Raw genomic sequence first — 16,248 nt, 5'->3', positions numbered from 1 at the left:
CACACACACACACACACACACACGCACACACAGTGCCCGTCCTAATGCTGTACATTCACATACCCAGGTGACAATGTATGCACACATGGATACTACCTACATGATAGCACTGGTTGCTCTCAACTGACCACACAAGCATTTACACTCTGATGCACATATGTTTTTGCATGCTCTGCACGCACACACACACACGCCATAACTTCCTGTAGTTCATCCATTTAAAAGCTTTCTGCCGTCCTCTGCATGCCGAGAACATTTAGAATGCCCTGCCAACCAGTGAGAATACTGGGATAATAACAGGACAGAGAAATAGTCTTTTAGTTTTCCTGAATACTGTGTTTTAAATGAACAATCCCAAACTTAAATCTAACACACTTATGTTTCAGGTCACATGGTCTCCACCTCTTATTCCCAATGGAGAAATCCATAGCTATGAGATCCGCCTACCAGAACCCCGCATTATCCATGACAGTGGAAATACTTCTCAGCTCAGCGTCACAATAACAGACCTCATCCCATACACAAACTACAGTGTCACTGTGTTGGCGTGTTCCAAGGGTGGTGGACATGTTGGAGGATGTACAGAAAGCTTGCCCACTCCAGCTACAACATTACCCACAAGCCCTGACGGCCTTGAACCACTGTCTGTAGTGGCGGTCAGTGAGTCTTTCTTGGCCATTTCCTGGCAAGTACCCCGCAGGCCTAATGGACCTAACATCAGGTAACATGGATATTACACAGAAACCATATGTGATAATACCAAGATGTTTTCTGTTCTTAACAAGGAAGGATGGATATGCAAAGATACATCATCATAGACCAATTCCCTTGTTTCTCTTTGTCTTTGTTTGTGACCAAAAGTACCAGTAGTACAACAAAAATCTGAGGAATTTCAAATAACAAGAGCTTAGAAAAAACAATTATGTTTTCTCACATTAAATTTAAAAATGTGCGTCAGTCAGTATCTATGGAGAGAAATTGTTGTGCCTTGGCTCATTGGCTCATCTGAACTTGTGCATACGCAAGGGAATAGCATAACGTACAAAATAAGTGGAAATACCGTTGTTATTCAGAATTGACAACATGTAAAAATAAAATGAATACTATAAAACCAGGTTAGATTGACCTGTCCTTAGAAACAATCTCAATATGATTCAGTCAACATTCCCACTGTGGATGAGTCATGCATGCTTTCAAAACGCACAGAACCAAACAATTGACTTTCTGATGGCTGTAGGAATTTAACCAAGTGAAAGAAAAGTAAGAAAATTAAAGTATATTATAGTTCTGTACAAGCAAATATGCATCCAAAATCCAATACTAGTTATGAAGAGTTGATATGTGTGGATCCCAGTGTGTCTAACCATCATAGCTCAACATCATTTGAATCTGCCCTGTGATTTCATTTATTAGCTGTAGCCCAAAGTCAGAAACCAGACGGCCAAGACTGAAATCTTTAGCATGTTGTTATTGAGAGACACATTCTGGAGATGTTCAATTGTTGATGTGAAAACTTAACCAAAAAAGCTGATAGGAACACGTTAACAAGCTGCTAACATGAGTGTCCTGGTAATGAACTAAGAGCTGTGCATTTTTTAATCAGTGTTTTCTCAGTCCTAATGCACATTCTGGTCCGTTTTGTTCTGTCCTGTTCTACTCTGTCGAAGATTAGGCCTAAAATAAAGGTCCATTTTCCTGTCAGGCGATTAAAATGCATGAGCCCGTGTCTCTGTTCTGCTCTGCTCAGCTCTGTGTGTTTGTCTAAGTGGGTTGGTTAAAAGGCGGCATTAAGCCCTTCTCTTCTGATTACAGCAGAAATTAGCATCACTGTGGGGAGAGGAAAACACAAACCCTGTAGAAAAAAACAACAGAGGGAGGGGCGTAGGGAGGGAGGGGTGAGATACGGTGAACGCAAAAGAATAGAGATGATGAAAAACAGCAGAAGAGGAGGAAATGAGCGATAAGGAGAAGGGTCAGTTAAAAATTGTGTGTGTAAGTGTGTGTCTGTATGTATGCATGTGTGTATTTCCATCTGGGTACAGTGTGTGTCTTTGTGCTCGTATTGATGCATTTGTGAACATGTGTTGTGTAATGCATTCCTAAACATCCAACCATGTGTGTGTGTGTTTTCTTTTATTCAAATTTCCCCTTCAGATACAAGTTGCTCAGACGTAAAACCCACCAGCCCTTGGCCATTGCCATGGTCCCCACAGTAACAGCCATGTCCCCTCCCCCCTCTGAAGATCTCCATCGCTGGCTCCATGTTTACTCCGGCACCAAATTGTTCTACCAAGATAAAGGCCTAAGCAGGTGAGATTACTGAAATGAGCTCTAGAGCAAACGCCGGCGCTGCAGCAAACCGTGTGTGCAGAGCCGATCGGCGAGCTGCCGCTGATGCCGATCTTTTAATACCGCTCAAAGATACATTAAGCAAATATCCCAAAGAATTAAATTGTTTTTCACACAGCGTCCCCTAATCTCAGTTTGGCACTTGGTGGAAGCAGTTTGTTTTTTTCCCCCTCTATGCTTGCTAAACGGCTCTGGGTGTACACTTTTCGGGTTTGTGTCTCTACTGTGCTTTATTCAAGTAGTAAACTGACTAACTTTTGAATGTGTCAGCACGTTTGATGTCCTAGAAAGTACTTTGCATTTGTTTAAAAGAAGTCACCATATTGGCAAAACCAACTTTAGAGTGAACAGCTAGATAAAGGTAGATATGACTGTTGAAATCGGTACTTACACAAGGACCATGTTTATATTCGCATTTGTTGTTTTTTCTTTTGAATGATTGATAGAAGAAACTACTAATCTTTTAACTCACAAGGAAGGTAAAACATAGTGTGGCCCTCTTATCAAAAACAGCAATATTTTCTCTCAACAGATTCACCTGTTACCAGTACCAGTTAGTGGTACATAATGACGTGGGCTATTCCTTAGGAGACATCGTTACCGCAGTGACAATGGCTGGGGTTCCCCACCACCCTCCATCTCTGTCTGCCCATGCTATCAATCACACTGCTGTACAGGTCAACTGGACACAACCCTGTAAGATTACCCCCTCTCTTAAACACTCTCAAACACACACAGTCTGCCCAGCAAATGATTTCATGTCCATATACTCTATGAAGATTGTTCTGGACTTGAATATTACCAAACATGAAAATAGAAACTCAACATGATGATTTTTCAACTGCTCCTTCACTCTTCTCCCTCTCTCTTCATGTCTTTCTCAGCTTTGCAAGACCTACAGGGAGATGTGGAATCTTACTTTCTGACAATAGAGACTACACAGTCAAGTCAAGTCTTTGCTTTCTCCCCTGAGGTCATCTCCACAGTGATAAGTGAACTTTGGCCAAGCACCACATATCTGGTGTCATTACAGGTGTCCAACGGAGCACATAATACAACTAAGGCAATAGTTAACGTCACCACAGAGGATGGAGGTATGTGCCTATGTTTATATATATTATATTTTTATTTTTGGCCAAGAATTGATCTTGGTTGGTCTTCTTACTTTAGATACAGTATATGTGTGAGGGTGTTAATGTAATATGTATATAAGAATGTTTCACGTACAATACGTAAATGTAATACAGAGGTGCCTGTGTTAATGTGCATTTCTCTGCAACTTTGTGCTACACAGAAGATGTTAAACATGTCATGTAGTGAGGCATGAAATCAATACAAACTGTGTGTGTGTGTAAGGCAGATTTAAGGTGTTATGAAATGCTTGTTGGCACAACACGCAGACAAACATGCAAACTGCACACACAGCCATACACATAAGCTGTGTTCTACCTGTCAAACAAGACAGCGAACATGGCAGCCCCCATGTCTTGTGCAGACTATAATTACTATACTTAACAATACAGTTACAATACATCACAAAGCTTTTCAAAAGTTTCATTAGATATTCTATAATTCTACGGGGAGGAATCTATGCTAATATAAGTGAAATCGTATGTTTCTTACGTTGAAAGGTTTCAGCAAAATATGCAATAACGTCTTTATGATACACCTCTTTAATAGAGCCTCCCGTGAGACTCTTTATAAGAATGTAAAATCTGGAGCTTTGAGAGAGTATATTAAGTAGAATATGAGCAAAGTATATCAGTTCTTGGATCTACAGGTATTTTCCTTTTCAGGAAATGTCAGGTATTTTCCTTTTCAGCTTTTACTGTCTTTAGCTATGAATTGCACAGGCTATCCATCTGTCATCACGACTTTTCTCTCCATTTCCCTCTCCAACTCTCAGCCCAGTCTCTCGCGATTTAAGGGTTATCTCACTATGTGATCATACATCAGAGGCTCACTCTGTCTGTTGTTTTCTTTATGTCCCTACCTTTTTCCTTAATCCCTCTTTCTGACATCTCTCTTCCTCTTTTTCTCCCTCAAAGTTTGTTCTTTTTTCAGTATAATCATATGTCAGAGGCCTCTCTCTTTCTCTCTAATCTGAGCAGTATAATAAAAAGTGCATTAAAAACATTAGAAAATCATTAGGTGCTAAAGGCAAAGCACGCCTCGTTTAACTGAGAGGGCTCTGGAGGTAATTTCATTATTTTACAGCCATAAGAGTGCACACACACACACACACACACACACACACACACACACACACACAAGGCCAAATATATTTTAACTAATGCAGCTCAACCCTACCAACCATCCTAACATGGCCTGCAATCTATAGGGCAATGCTAACATCAGGACTAATTGGCAAGGAAAATGTGTCTGTGTGTGTATGAGTGAAAGAGTGTCAGTGTGCAGTATTCCGTTGATAATGCCATCCTGCAGTAAATGAAATGTAGAGCAGTAGGTTGGGTTTAGGTAAGTGCATTGGCAGCAAATGAATTGGGTTAACTTATTTTAGCTGAGTGCATTTTCACTTAAAATAATAGATGGAGTCTGTATGATTACCTCTCTCACACATCTCTCATATCCTCTTCCTCTGCGTTTGGTTCTCATTCTCCATTTTCTACTCACAACTTGACCTCCATTGTCATTTGAAGAAACGTTAAATTAACAATATTCTATGTTCTCCTCCCACTCTTTGACTTTTTAATGCTCATGGTCTATAGATCTTGTTCTTTATCTTTATCTTGTCCTCTGTTTGTAAAATTTACCATGTCCTTCACAGTCTCTGTCATTCACTCCTTCATTTTGCCTGTATTTGTAACTCATTTCCTTTAGGTTACTATGCTATATTAATCACTATAGGATTTTTGGTTTATCATCAGTGTCCTTTGTGGATGTGCTGAAAGACAATTTTTTGGAGAAGTGAAGTAAGGTAATTAAAGTAAAACATGTAATTTGTTCTAAAACACACTGAAAGAGAGAGAGAAAATATAATAACGTAATACAGAAAGGTAAAGAGTGTCTCAGTGAAGATTCACTATTACCTATAAGACCGGGAAAAGGAGTGAGCTGATCATACAGAATCAATCTATTATTCTTAATGACATTTTAAGTTTTAGCGGTGTGGTTTCTGTGTAAAAATGTACAAGCAGTTTGGTGTGAAAATGTGTCTCAGAATCTCAAATCCCATCTTTTGCAGCTCTGTTCTTAAATTACTGCAATTGTCAAGGTAGTCTGTATATATAAGCTTACATGTGATGTTGAGAGCACTGGTTTCATACCACATGTCAAACGTGTATGTTTAAAGGTGACCGTGTCTCAAAACTTCAAGCTGTAGAACATTTTGTTATTCTTACGATACTGTTTTGGGTCTCGACACTCACATGTGCTATCCTCAGAGCCAGACGGGATGTCCGCCCCAGAGGTGGTTCTAGTTAACAGCAGCACAGTACGTGTGCTCTGGTTCCCTCCTCTAAGGCCCAATGGAGCAGTTACTGGTTACTACATCTACGTTAATGACCGTCTTCATGGCAGTGTAGACAACAGCTCAGGGTCCTACATGCTGGGTGACCTGCTGCCTTTTACTGTCTACAGCGTACAGGTACACACACAAAGAAAAGCACGCACACACACGCACACACATACCCGCAAACATATGCATTATATTTTTCCCTGCTGTATTTGTTTTTTGTATCTTCAGGTGGAGGTGTGTACTGTGTATGCATGTGTGCGGAGTAATGTTACTCAGACAACTACTGTGGAGGACCTGCCTGCCGACCTGGCCGCGCCACACGCACAAGTTATCAGTCCCAGGTAATACAGAGATGTACCGCAAATATTTTTTTTAGTTTTTCTTTAACTTTCAGCATGTTTTCTGAATATATCTGAAAGTGGTCATATTATGGTAATTTTCAGCTGTAATTTTATTTAGGGGTTGTACCAGAACAGGTTTACATGGTTTGATTTTCAAAAAGCAATTATTTTTTTGTCAGACTGGCTATTGCTGCAGCACCTCTTTTAAACCTGTGGTTTGAGCGCACCGTTTTAGCTGTGGAGTGAGGCATGTCACTTCTGTTTGATTTGTTGGGAGTTGGACATGCACAGTACCTAGTTAAGGACTACTAGCCAATCAGGAGCAGAGTAGGGCGGGTCCTGACAAGCCGGTAAACACGGCTTCGGTTCAGCTGTACATGTTCCTGAACCAGTTTAGCAACCTAGACTGAAGTTTCAGAGTGGAAGAAGTTATTTATTTGTAACAAATTTATGTTTCATACTCATACTAACATTTTTTACTGTGCACTGTCTCTAAATCACAGTAACAACTTTGTGTCCATTGACTGCCTGGAGGGTATCCAACGTTCGGTAGGAAGGGTGGGGGTGAGGGGAGGCAGCAGGGGGACGTCTTGTCACTGTGTGCTGCAGCTCAGCATGTTTCTCCACCAGTGTTTTTGAGGGCGAGCCTGACTAACCACTAGGCGAGCATTATGACATGTGTTGCAAAGTGACGCAGATAGGTTACAGAAGTAAAGGCTGGACTACAATCAAGCTGTTTTCAGGCAGTTCAGAATAGTCTTTTCTGTGGGAGATTGTTGGTTCATGAAACTTTAGATTTAGTGTTTTCAGTATAAATGTTTATCGGCTGTACAGAATACAGTATTCAGTAATAATTACGATAAACCATGTTAAAGTAATGTAAACATATTACCCCAAATTTTATTTGTTTCCCATATATGACTTTAAACTGACATTTTATTTATAGTTAGTTAAATTTAATGATGCTGTAATCTATCTGCTTCTTGCTTTTGACCTAAATTGCGATGTTGCAAATCTTACAGTTGCAGAGGAAGTGGTGATTTGTGGCTTGTTTTCTGTCTAGGAGACTGTGAAAGTTGTAACTCTGTGTGTTACTACACAGGTCTTTCCCCTGCCAAAGATGTCAGAGATAAAAAAGAGGAAAATCAATAGTGAGAAGTGTATAAAGATACACACACCCTGACACTGTAACTCAACTTTGTCAGCCATTAACCATGCATGAATGCATTTGTGTGTGTGTGTTTGGGTTTTTCGTGTGCATTCTGGTAGTGTGAAAGGAGTGTGAAGAAGAACATACCCCCCATGTCTCGTTCTCTCCTTGTCTTGGTCTCTCTCCCTGTCAGGACAGTGAGGTTGGAATGGTCCCGTCCAGGCAGACCCAGTGGGATCATGCTGGGCTATGAGGTCTTAAGACGAACCCTGAGGTCATGTGCCGTTGGGTCAACAGGGCTCTCATCCTCTGTGGGAGAAGAGTCAGGGGGTGCAGGTGCCGTAAAGTTCAGATGTTCCTACCTGCAGTGTCCTGCTGGTCATGGTGTGTGTGGGATGTCCTGCTTCCCTCCTGACATTCAGGTGATTATGTTCTGGTCATTTAATACTTTTTTTGTTTCTCATTTTGTTCTGTATGAGGTGGAGCTGTGTAATAATATTTCATCCAGTTGTTCATCACATCATTCATCACATGCATTTTGCATTGCCTTTGACACTACTGCATTTATACAGCTGCGGACAGACAGAACAAAACTCACAGGCCAAAACAATATATATATATAATATTGATTGTTCTAGTGGGGGAATGCATTTTTCATTTTCTGTCAAGTCAAGAGTATTACTTTGAACAGCACACACTTGTATATGCCTCATCTAATAATGCTGTGTTAGATACAGTGTATATTAAAATACTGATAGGGTTTTGAAAAGACAGACTTAACACATGATGATTATGGTTATATTGAGAATAGTGCATTTTGGTGGGATGGGTGAGGGGTAATATCCTCTCTTCTGCTCTGCCCTTCCCTTTTCACCTGAATGCAAGAGCCTCTTTTGACTAGAACTCGTCATAAGTGATCATTAAAACCACAACTAACAAAACAACAGCAAAAGAAATGTGTAAAACAAGTCCAGAGTCTTTGCTTTGGGTGCTCATCTGAAGTGGAGAATACACTGTTGCTGTGTACTCCCTCAGGATATTACTCACCAGACCTTAGATGCACAAACACACGCTCAAGCATAAAAAGAAACATAGAGACCCACAGACAAATATACACTCTCACATTTCCTCTTCTGTGCACACGCTATTCATCCTCTCAGTGATTAATTTCTCTAAACAGATTAACTTGTCATCTGCATTCACTTCCATCCTTGTGTCATTGAATGCCAGCCAAGTTGGCACAGTGAAACCCGCCATACTGTACATTTACCCCCACAGCACCCAATGGCACAAACAATAACCACATTTAAACTCACACATACAAAGACATACACAGACACAGCTTGTGAAATATTACACCAACTATGCATTTGAATTCATCAAAATCACATCATTCCTGAATAACACCACTGTACCTTGTTTCTACTTTTGTCTACTTTTGTGGGGAGTGTTGGCCTGCATAGAACCATTCCCCTTAACAAGCAAATGGCCTCCTCTTTAGCGCATACATAGTATCATACTTTCAATACACATAAAACTGTGACCGTGTTTGTGCGAATTTTGTTTTCATACCTGTTTGTGTGTGTGTGTGTGTGTGCGTGTGTGTGTGTGTGTGTGTGTACAACTGTATATCAACCAGGTTTGCTGCAATGGAGTATTGTACTCTAAGAAACCACATCATCATTGCTGTGAGGGCAGTTACCTGAGTTTGAGTGATTCCCCTAATCCAGTCTGCTGCAATGGCAAACTGCACCCTTCACTCCCTGACCACCAGTGCTGTGGAGGATACTATGTTCATGTAAAGACCAGTGAGTTTCATATCACTTCACATGTTTACACTCACATGGGGTTTGCTCTTTTCTACTTGATTGAGTCTACTCTTTTCCATGTTGTTCAAGTGTTTCCTTCATCTGCCCTTGTCTTTGTAGATGAAAACTGCTGTCCTGACCACTCACAGGCCCGGGTCTCAGTGGGGCTGGGTGACAGCTGCTGTGGGGGGGTTCCTTACTCCATGAAAGGCGGCCAGCTCTGCTGTAGTGGGAGCCTACATGATGGCTATGGGGTCCAATGCTGTGGAGGCCAGATTGTAGATAATACACTGGTGTGCTGCGGGGGTGCTGAAAGGGGGGAAGGGCATACATATGCCCCAGGTGAGTGAAGTAAACACACAGATACAAACATAAACATCCAGTGTTGTTAGAATATTTTCATATTTCGATAAGAGGGAGAAAATGAAGGATTCTATGCTGAATTAAGTTTTTTGACGAACAGTGGAAGCACACTGGCTGAAATTTGACAGGCTGCTGAACTTTCTGGATCGGGAAATCCTGTCTTGTTAAATCCAATCAACAAAAAGGCCCTTAGTTCAGAAAACTAGTTACTCTGCCCCAAAAAGGATCTTAATGTTTAGGGTGCAGAGAGAGTGAGGGAAAAGATAGAAAACGATAGGAGAAGAGAGTAAAGCAAAGAGGGTTGACACATGGTGCAGGTACGTGGGGTCGTTTCCCTTTCTTCCTTTCCCGCGGTGTCCCAAAGCACCCGGATACCATGGCACAGATGGGACAGTGCGTGTGTGTGTGTGTGTATGTGTGGGTGTATGTGTGTGTCATTAGACATCTTTGTCATGGCAGATGATGATGAAACACACTCGGGATGGCACCGTTGAGGGCACTGCCAAGCACACAGCAGGACAAATACACACTCATTCTCTCTCCTTCACACAAACTCGTACACACACTGTCACACAAATAGACATATTACATGCACCCACACATACACACAAACACACACACAGAGTCAACAGGGTGCCCTCGGCAGGGTTCGCTTAGTGTTGAGTGCCAGAGACCGACACGTGGACTCTATTCATCACACATAAACAATGGCCCATATGGACAGACCTATAGTACTCCATTAGCCTATCCACAAACACAAAGACACACACACAAGATCTCTACCCACACAGAAATACATACATGCTGACAAAAAAAGCTCATAGAAAGCAAGTCAGCAGAAAAATGATGCTCTCTATTATTAAAAAGCCCTGTTTTCCAGACTTATTGAATTTTCATGCTTAAACACTAATCAGAGCAATACTTTGTTTTGACATGTGATTTTTATGGTATTCTACTACATCGTTACTCGTTTCGTCTCATCTGTTACATTTTCTTTTACACTAAATCCTCTTTTCTTATCCAACTGAGCAGGCTATATGGTCATCCTTCATATTGAGGTGGCCTCCCAAGGAGTGCATATGCTCTCCTCCTCCTCTTCCTCTCTGTTATTTAATTCACATCTCCTCCTCTGCTTTCTCATCTTGTTTGTTACTTTTTCTGAACTTGTTTCCCTGCTTCCTCTGGCCTCTTACTCCTCCTCTCTTCTCCCACCACCTTTTCTTCCTCCCCTTCTCCTCATTCTACTCTTCCCCCTCCCTTTCTTTATGTGCCCCCTTCCCATCCACTCATCAGTCATTAGCGTTAGCTTCCCCATTGAGAACATATGGTATGATGGATTGTAGGGCTAGCGGCGCTAGCAAGGCTAAGGGCCATTTGCCGGGTGCACTGCACTGTCGGGGAGCCCTGGGGCCAGCTATGCAACCTCGACCCCACACGTCTGTTTCAAGACACTCACGCTTACACACCCAACATGCGCACAGCAACACCTATTATAGGATAGGCTACTTAACCTTGGCACCACTCACTCTCATTGCTGCCTCTCGCCATGTCTGGGGTTTTGAATTTTACTGATATAGTGAGAGACAGATTTGTTATAGAAAGAAAAATGCAAGCAAGAGAAGACTACTGATACAATTCTAAAAAAAAAATAGTGTACCTATAAAGAAGTTACATTGTAAAATGAATACAAAAAAGTGAGATAAAAAAAGAGGGAGAAAAGTTTATGACATACAGCAGAAGACATTTGAATAAAATGTTTATTGTAAGAAAGAATGCAAAAAGACAGAATGAAAAAATGAAAATGATAAAGGAAAATGCAAAAAATGTGAGTGAAAGAAAAAAAGAGGAGAGAACAGAAGAGTGGTGAAGAGCTAGATGGAGCAGATTAAAGGAGGAGTGAAGGGTATCCCATTGTGCCCAGCTGATAGACTAGGTTAGGCTGATGTGATTATGGGGTCCCTGAAGTGCGATCTATCACACATTACCGTCCACACTGTCAACAACCATACACACACACTGCAGGGGAACAGCAATGCCAGGAGACAGCCGTCTGGCAACAGATACACGTACCGGCTTGCGTGCACACGTGCACACGTAGGTATACACACACAAACACAACAACCACACACACTCACAAGAAAACGTGCATGTGTATACACACAAAATTGCTCATACAAAAATATGCAACACAAAGTTGCATGAGCGCTTTCTCTCTCTGTCACACACACAAACACACACAAGCCTGGCCTATTTGAAAAAAAAGTGTAGAATCAAAACTTTACCTCACCCAACCTGTATCAAAGAAACACAAGAAACAAACACAAAGCTGAGCCAATGGACAGAGTTCTTCCAAATATTTCTTTGGGTTCTTGGATTCAAAACTTGAGCAATAAGTTGTCATTGTTCTCCCTCAATAAGCTTGTGACATTCCTTTCCACCCACCCATCTATGTACCTACTCATCCTGATCATCTGGCATGTTTTAAGGATATTTGTGATTACTTGATGAAGACTTTTAAGGTTGGAAGAGTCATTCTATACCGCGAGAAAGCACAGTTTTTTTTTATAGTGCAAGAGTCTATCAGGATTTACTTATGGCTTGTGCACACTACACGACTTTCAGCGTCGGCCGATGGCTGTGCCGTTCACACTACACAAATTGTTGTCTTGTGACGGGAGTCTTGAAGTCGTTGTGGCGTTCACACTACGTGACTGATCGGGGACAGGGGGTCACACACTACACGAGCTTACAGCGGCTGTGTCACCCGACGCTGGTCTCCAAACCACGTTTTGTCAAGAAAGCTCACGTGAAATGACGCAAACCTTCACACAAAACAGCTGTTGTTTGTTATTATAACGACAACAATTATAAAGACAAACAATATGGTTGAAAGAATGGATTAGCACAAGCAGGTAGTAGGGGTTGTCTGAGCTACAGAGAGAGCTGGAGGTGAGTAAAAAGTGTTTTGTTGTGAAAAAGTAGCTGCCTGCTCTCATTGGCTGGTTGTGGATGTCGAGTCGGCTGACTCTTCCAGATATTTGGCATGCTAGATACCTGGCAGACATCGGCGATGTGTCAGAAATGTGTTGGGAATCCATTTTGATGCGTTGTTCACACATAACGACTGGCGACCGCCAATTGACCGCTGATTACGCCCGATCACAGCCTCCGAGCTTGCTGAGCAGCAAATCAAGCTAAAAATCGTATAGTGTGAACTAGGCTTAAGTCTACTCTGCGTCACGGTGGTCCAGTGGATAGCACTGTGGCCTCACAGCAAGAAGGTTGTGGGTTCAATCCTCAGTCGTCCCGGCCTTTCTGTGTGGATTTTGCATGTTCTCCCCATGTCTGCGTGGTTTTCCTTCGGGTGCTCCGGTTTCCCCCACCATCAAAAACATGTTGCAGTTGACCAGGCACTGATCTGGAGCTGGTCCCTGGGCGCTGCACAGTGGCTGCCCACTGGTCCCTTGAGGGATGGGTTAAATGCAGAGAATGAATTTCGCTACATGTATGTGACAATAAAGTATCTTCTTCTTCTACCGTTTAGCTGTAGAAACCTACTTATTCGATGAGGTTTCTTTTTTTTATATGCTTTTTAGTTTATGTCTTTGGATTTACAGCTGCTGTGAGCAGGATTTGTGATTTCTAGGGCTGACCAAGATTAGTCGAAGATACGATGCTGCGAAGCTACAAAGCTTTGCTGCAAAATGAGGATCATGACATTTTGCCGATATGGGGGATCTCAACGCCTGATTTTTCACCCTAACTACCAGTTCTCCCAATAAGTTTATATACAGCCTATTGCAATATACATTTCAACATATAATGCTGTAAATAAAAATGAGAAAAGAATATAAGCTTTTAATAAATGTTTTTAAGGTGCATGAATAAATCCAGAATTGTAACCCTAACCCTCAAGGTAGGGGGCATCAGTGCGCATGTGTAGGCGTAGTGTGTATGTGTGTGAGTGCGTAGTGGCAGAAGAGGAACTTGCTGTTGAGATGGAGCCTAAACTTCACCGCTGTTGTGCAGAGTTGTCCGTACCTCGCGGGACATTCGGCCACATGCATACTGTGTGGCCAACATGCACGGTATGCAATGCGGCCAAATGTCATAACTCTGCACAAGACCGGTGAATGGCAGGCGAGCAGAGAAATAGGCAATAGGCAAAACTTGACAATTCGGATTTGACTATGTAAATCATTAGTCTGGGACAGCCCTAGTGATTTCTGACTTGGGCACTCCCCAGTGGTAATATCAAAATGGATGGACAGCCATGTAAACGTAAATGCTCTGTACTTGTATAGCGCCTTTCTAGTCTTTTCGACCACTCAAAGCGCTTTTACACTACATCTGCACACACATTCATACACTGAGCCTAAGTACTCAAATGGAAATTAACAGTCACACTCATTCATACACTGGCGGAACAGCCGCCAGGGGCAAATCAGGGTTCAGTATCTTGCCCAAGGACACTTCGACACGCAACCAGGGGGAGCAAGGGATTGAACCGCCGACCTTCCGATTAACGGCCAACCCGCTCTACCTCCTGAGCCACAGCCGCCATAAATTTTAATCAGAAACAGCTACAGCAGCACCTTACATAAGTGCTCTTTTTCAAGTCAATTTACAAGCCTCACTACCTTAATTGTGTATATGTTCCTGTCTACATATGTCTTTATTCTAATTTACCTGACCAGGTAAAACTAATATGCCTTCTTAAATGGCAGACCTAGCTTCTGCTCTGGCTGGTTTTAGTCGTTGGCGTATTATCGAGATGGTCTATAATCCTTTCCTCAACATTTCCTAGTTGTTATACAACAACACAAAGTGTCCATGCTAAATCCCTGCCTTCCAAATCTGCCAGTTTGTTTAAACAGCTTTCATTTCACTTTCAAGTAGATTAAATACTGTTTATTTTTGGACGAGAGTGCCTCTGTTGTCTTGCAGCATTTCCTCCAGTGTCGCAGGTTCTAGACCAACTTTTAAGCTCTTCATTTGCTCCTCTTTTCTTCTCTCTCTGAATTTGTAAGTAAGATGTTTAGCTAAGTCTTAGGTGAGATTAGATGGTGTTTAAAGGAACGTGTGTTGTGTCTTTGGCCTCCCGTTGCTCCCTGACTCTCGCTAAGTCCCCTGCCTAATCATTTCCCCTTCACACTTTTTCTTTATAGCATACAGTTCTTTAACTCTTCCATCTGCCCTTCAACCCCGTCTTCCCCATCTCTCACTGTGGGTGCTACCATAAATGCCCTCCCCACCTCACTTTTTCTTAAACTAAGCGAATCTAACAAAAATGTATGCGTTTCTTTAACTCCTTCCCTTACTCCCTCCCTCTGTCCCAGCCCAGCAGGCCCCATCCAAACGTTCAAGGACAAATCTGAATATCCCTTTTCACCGTTTAAGTGTTAAAAGCCTGCCGGTGCCGGGGTGTTATCTTAACGCGCCTTGCCGTGCCATCATCAGAGCGCGTGATGAAAATGGCTGTGATGATGCTAAAAGAAAAAAAGAGGAGGGGGAGAAAAAGTAATAATCAAATATGTTTTTCAAGGGCACAGTGACCATTTGCTGGAGGGAAATTATCCCAGTAGTTAAGCTAGCTCACTCCGAGCCTGGCGGAGTTGTGAGAGTGGATGCATTTGTGTGTGTAAGTGTGTGCAAGCGTGCAAGTGTGCATGGTTTGTTACTTCAACTTGGTGCATGTATGCTTCACTTTCTGGATGCAGCTGTCTGTTTCTGTATACGTATCTGAATGTGTTTACATTTTCACATGTTTCTTTATGCATCCATCACATATCTTTTCATTGTTTCTGCCAAAAGATTCTCATCAGTTTCTGAGTGTGTATGTCTCTCTGTTTGTTTGTTTGTGTGTGTGTGTGTGTGTGTGTGTGTGTGTGTGTGTGTGTGTGTGTGTGTTTATCATTGCCAAAAGCCCCTCATCAATGATGGGTAGCAAATGGCCAACAGTAGTGCATTCCAAACAGCAGCGTCTGGCTGCTTTAGAAGATCGAGTACTCTCTGAACACAGGAAGACATTTCTCTCTCTGTTAATGTATTTATGATGATGGCTTTTCTATTAGGTTTACTTTAATGACTGGCAAGAATAGAACCAGAGGCTGGTGAGCACAGCGATGAGGACCGGCTGCTTTGTGTGTGTGTGTGTGTGTGTGTGCTTGCATTTTATTTCCCTTTGTGTTATTCTTGATGTTGTTACTGTTACACATAGTAGATTTATTAAAAGTAAAAAATTGAAAAACATAACTTCCTGGTATGGGCAATTTTTCAAAATTGAGCTTGCATGCATGCACAAGAACACACACACACACACTCACAGCACATTTTTAGCAAGTGATTATAGGATGTAGCTGCAAATTATACCTGGATGAGATATTTTAGTTGTGCTACATACCTCTGGATAAACATTTTGTTTCAATTAAACTGTTATCCCTACACCACAGTTGCCATTGGTTTCATCTACCCATTATTCAACTCACAGGGCCGTGTCATGCCTCTGTTAAGGTTATATGACAGAGGTGCCCTTTACCTTTGCCCACAACCAAAATGATTTCGGATACATTGAACAGCCTTTGTGTTGAACCAGTTTAATTGGCTGGTGAAGATGTATTCCCAGGACCAGGGTTTTTTCTGGCTCAAAATGAGGGGGAGGTGGTATAATCTTGATCACGTTCAACCACGTGCAAGTGTACCACGCCTTGGACTGGCTCAAGTAAACACTTTTTACAAGCAATGTATTTTAAGAGTTCT

General features: G+C 41.9%; 1 protein-coding gene across 1 annotated transcript in view; it reads left to right on the top strand.

Annotated features, from left to right (window-relative positions):
* The window catches only part of ush2a (Usher syndrome 2A (autosomal recessive, mild)), a 162,560-nt gene that overhangs the window by 77,361 nt on the left and 68,951 nt on the right, over positions 1-16,248 (top strand). The window contains exons 29-37 of the mRNA XM_046033282.1: positions 387-721; positions 2,155-2,310; positions 2,882-3,045; positions 3,234-3,443; positions 5,754-5,956; positions 6,056-6,168; positions 7,512-7,740; positions 8,958-9,126; positions 9,247-9,468. Of these exons, the coding sequence (XP_045889238.1) occupies positions 387-721; positions 2,155-2,310; positions 2,882-3,045; positions 3,234-3,443; positions 5,754-5,956; positions 6,056-6,168; positions 7,512-7,740; positions 8,958-9,126; positions 9,247-9,468 (1,801 nt within the window). The remainder of the gene's footprint in view (positions 1-386; positions 722-2,154; positions 2,311-2,881; positions 3,046-3,233; positions 3,444-5,753; positions 5,957-6,055; positions 6,169-7,511; positions 7,741-8,957; positions 9,127-9,246; positions 9,469-16,248) is intronic.

Source organism: Micropterus dolomieu, linkage group LG20 (genome assembly GCF_021292245.1).
Source record: "Micropterus dolomieu isolate WLL.071019.BEF.003 ecotype Adirondacks linkage group LG20, ASM2129224v1, whole genome shotgun sequence".
NCBI classification, from domain to species: Eukaryota; Metazoa; Chordata; class Actinopteri; order Centrarchiformes; family Centrarchidae; genus Micropterus; species Micropterus dolomieu.
The sequence above is the reverse complement of the archived record's forward strand: the minus strand, read 5'-3'. Positions and strand labels throughout refer to the sequence as shown.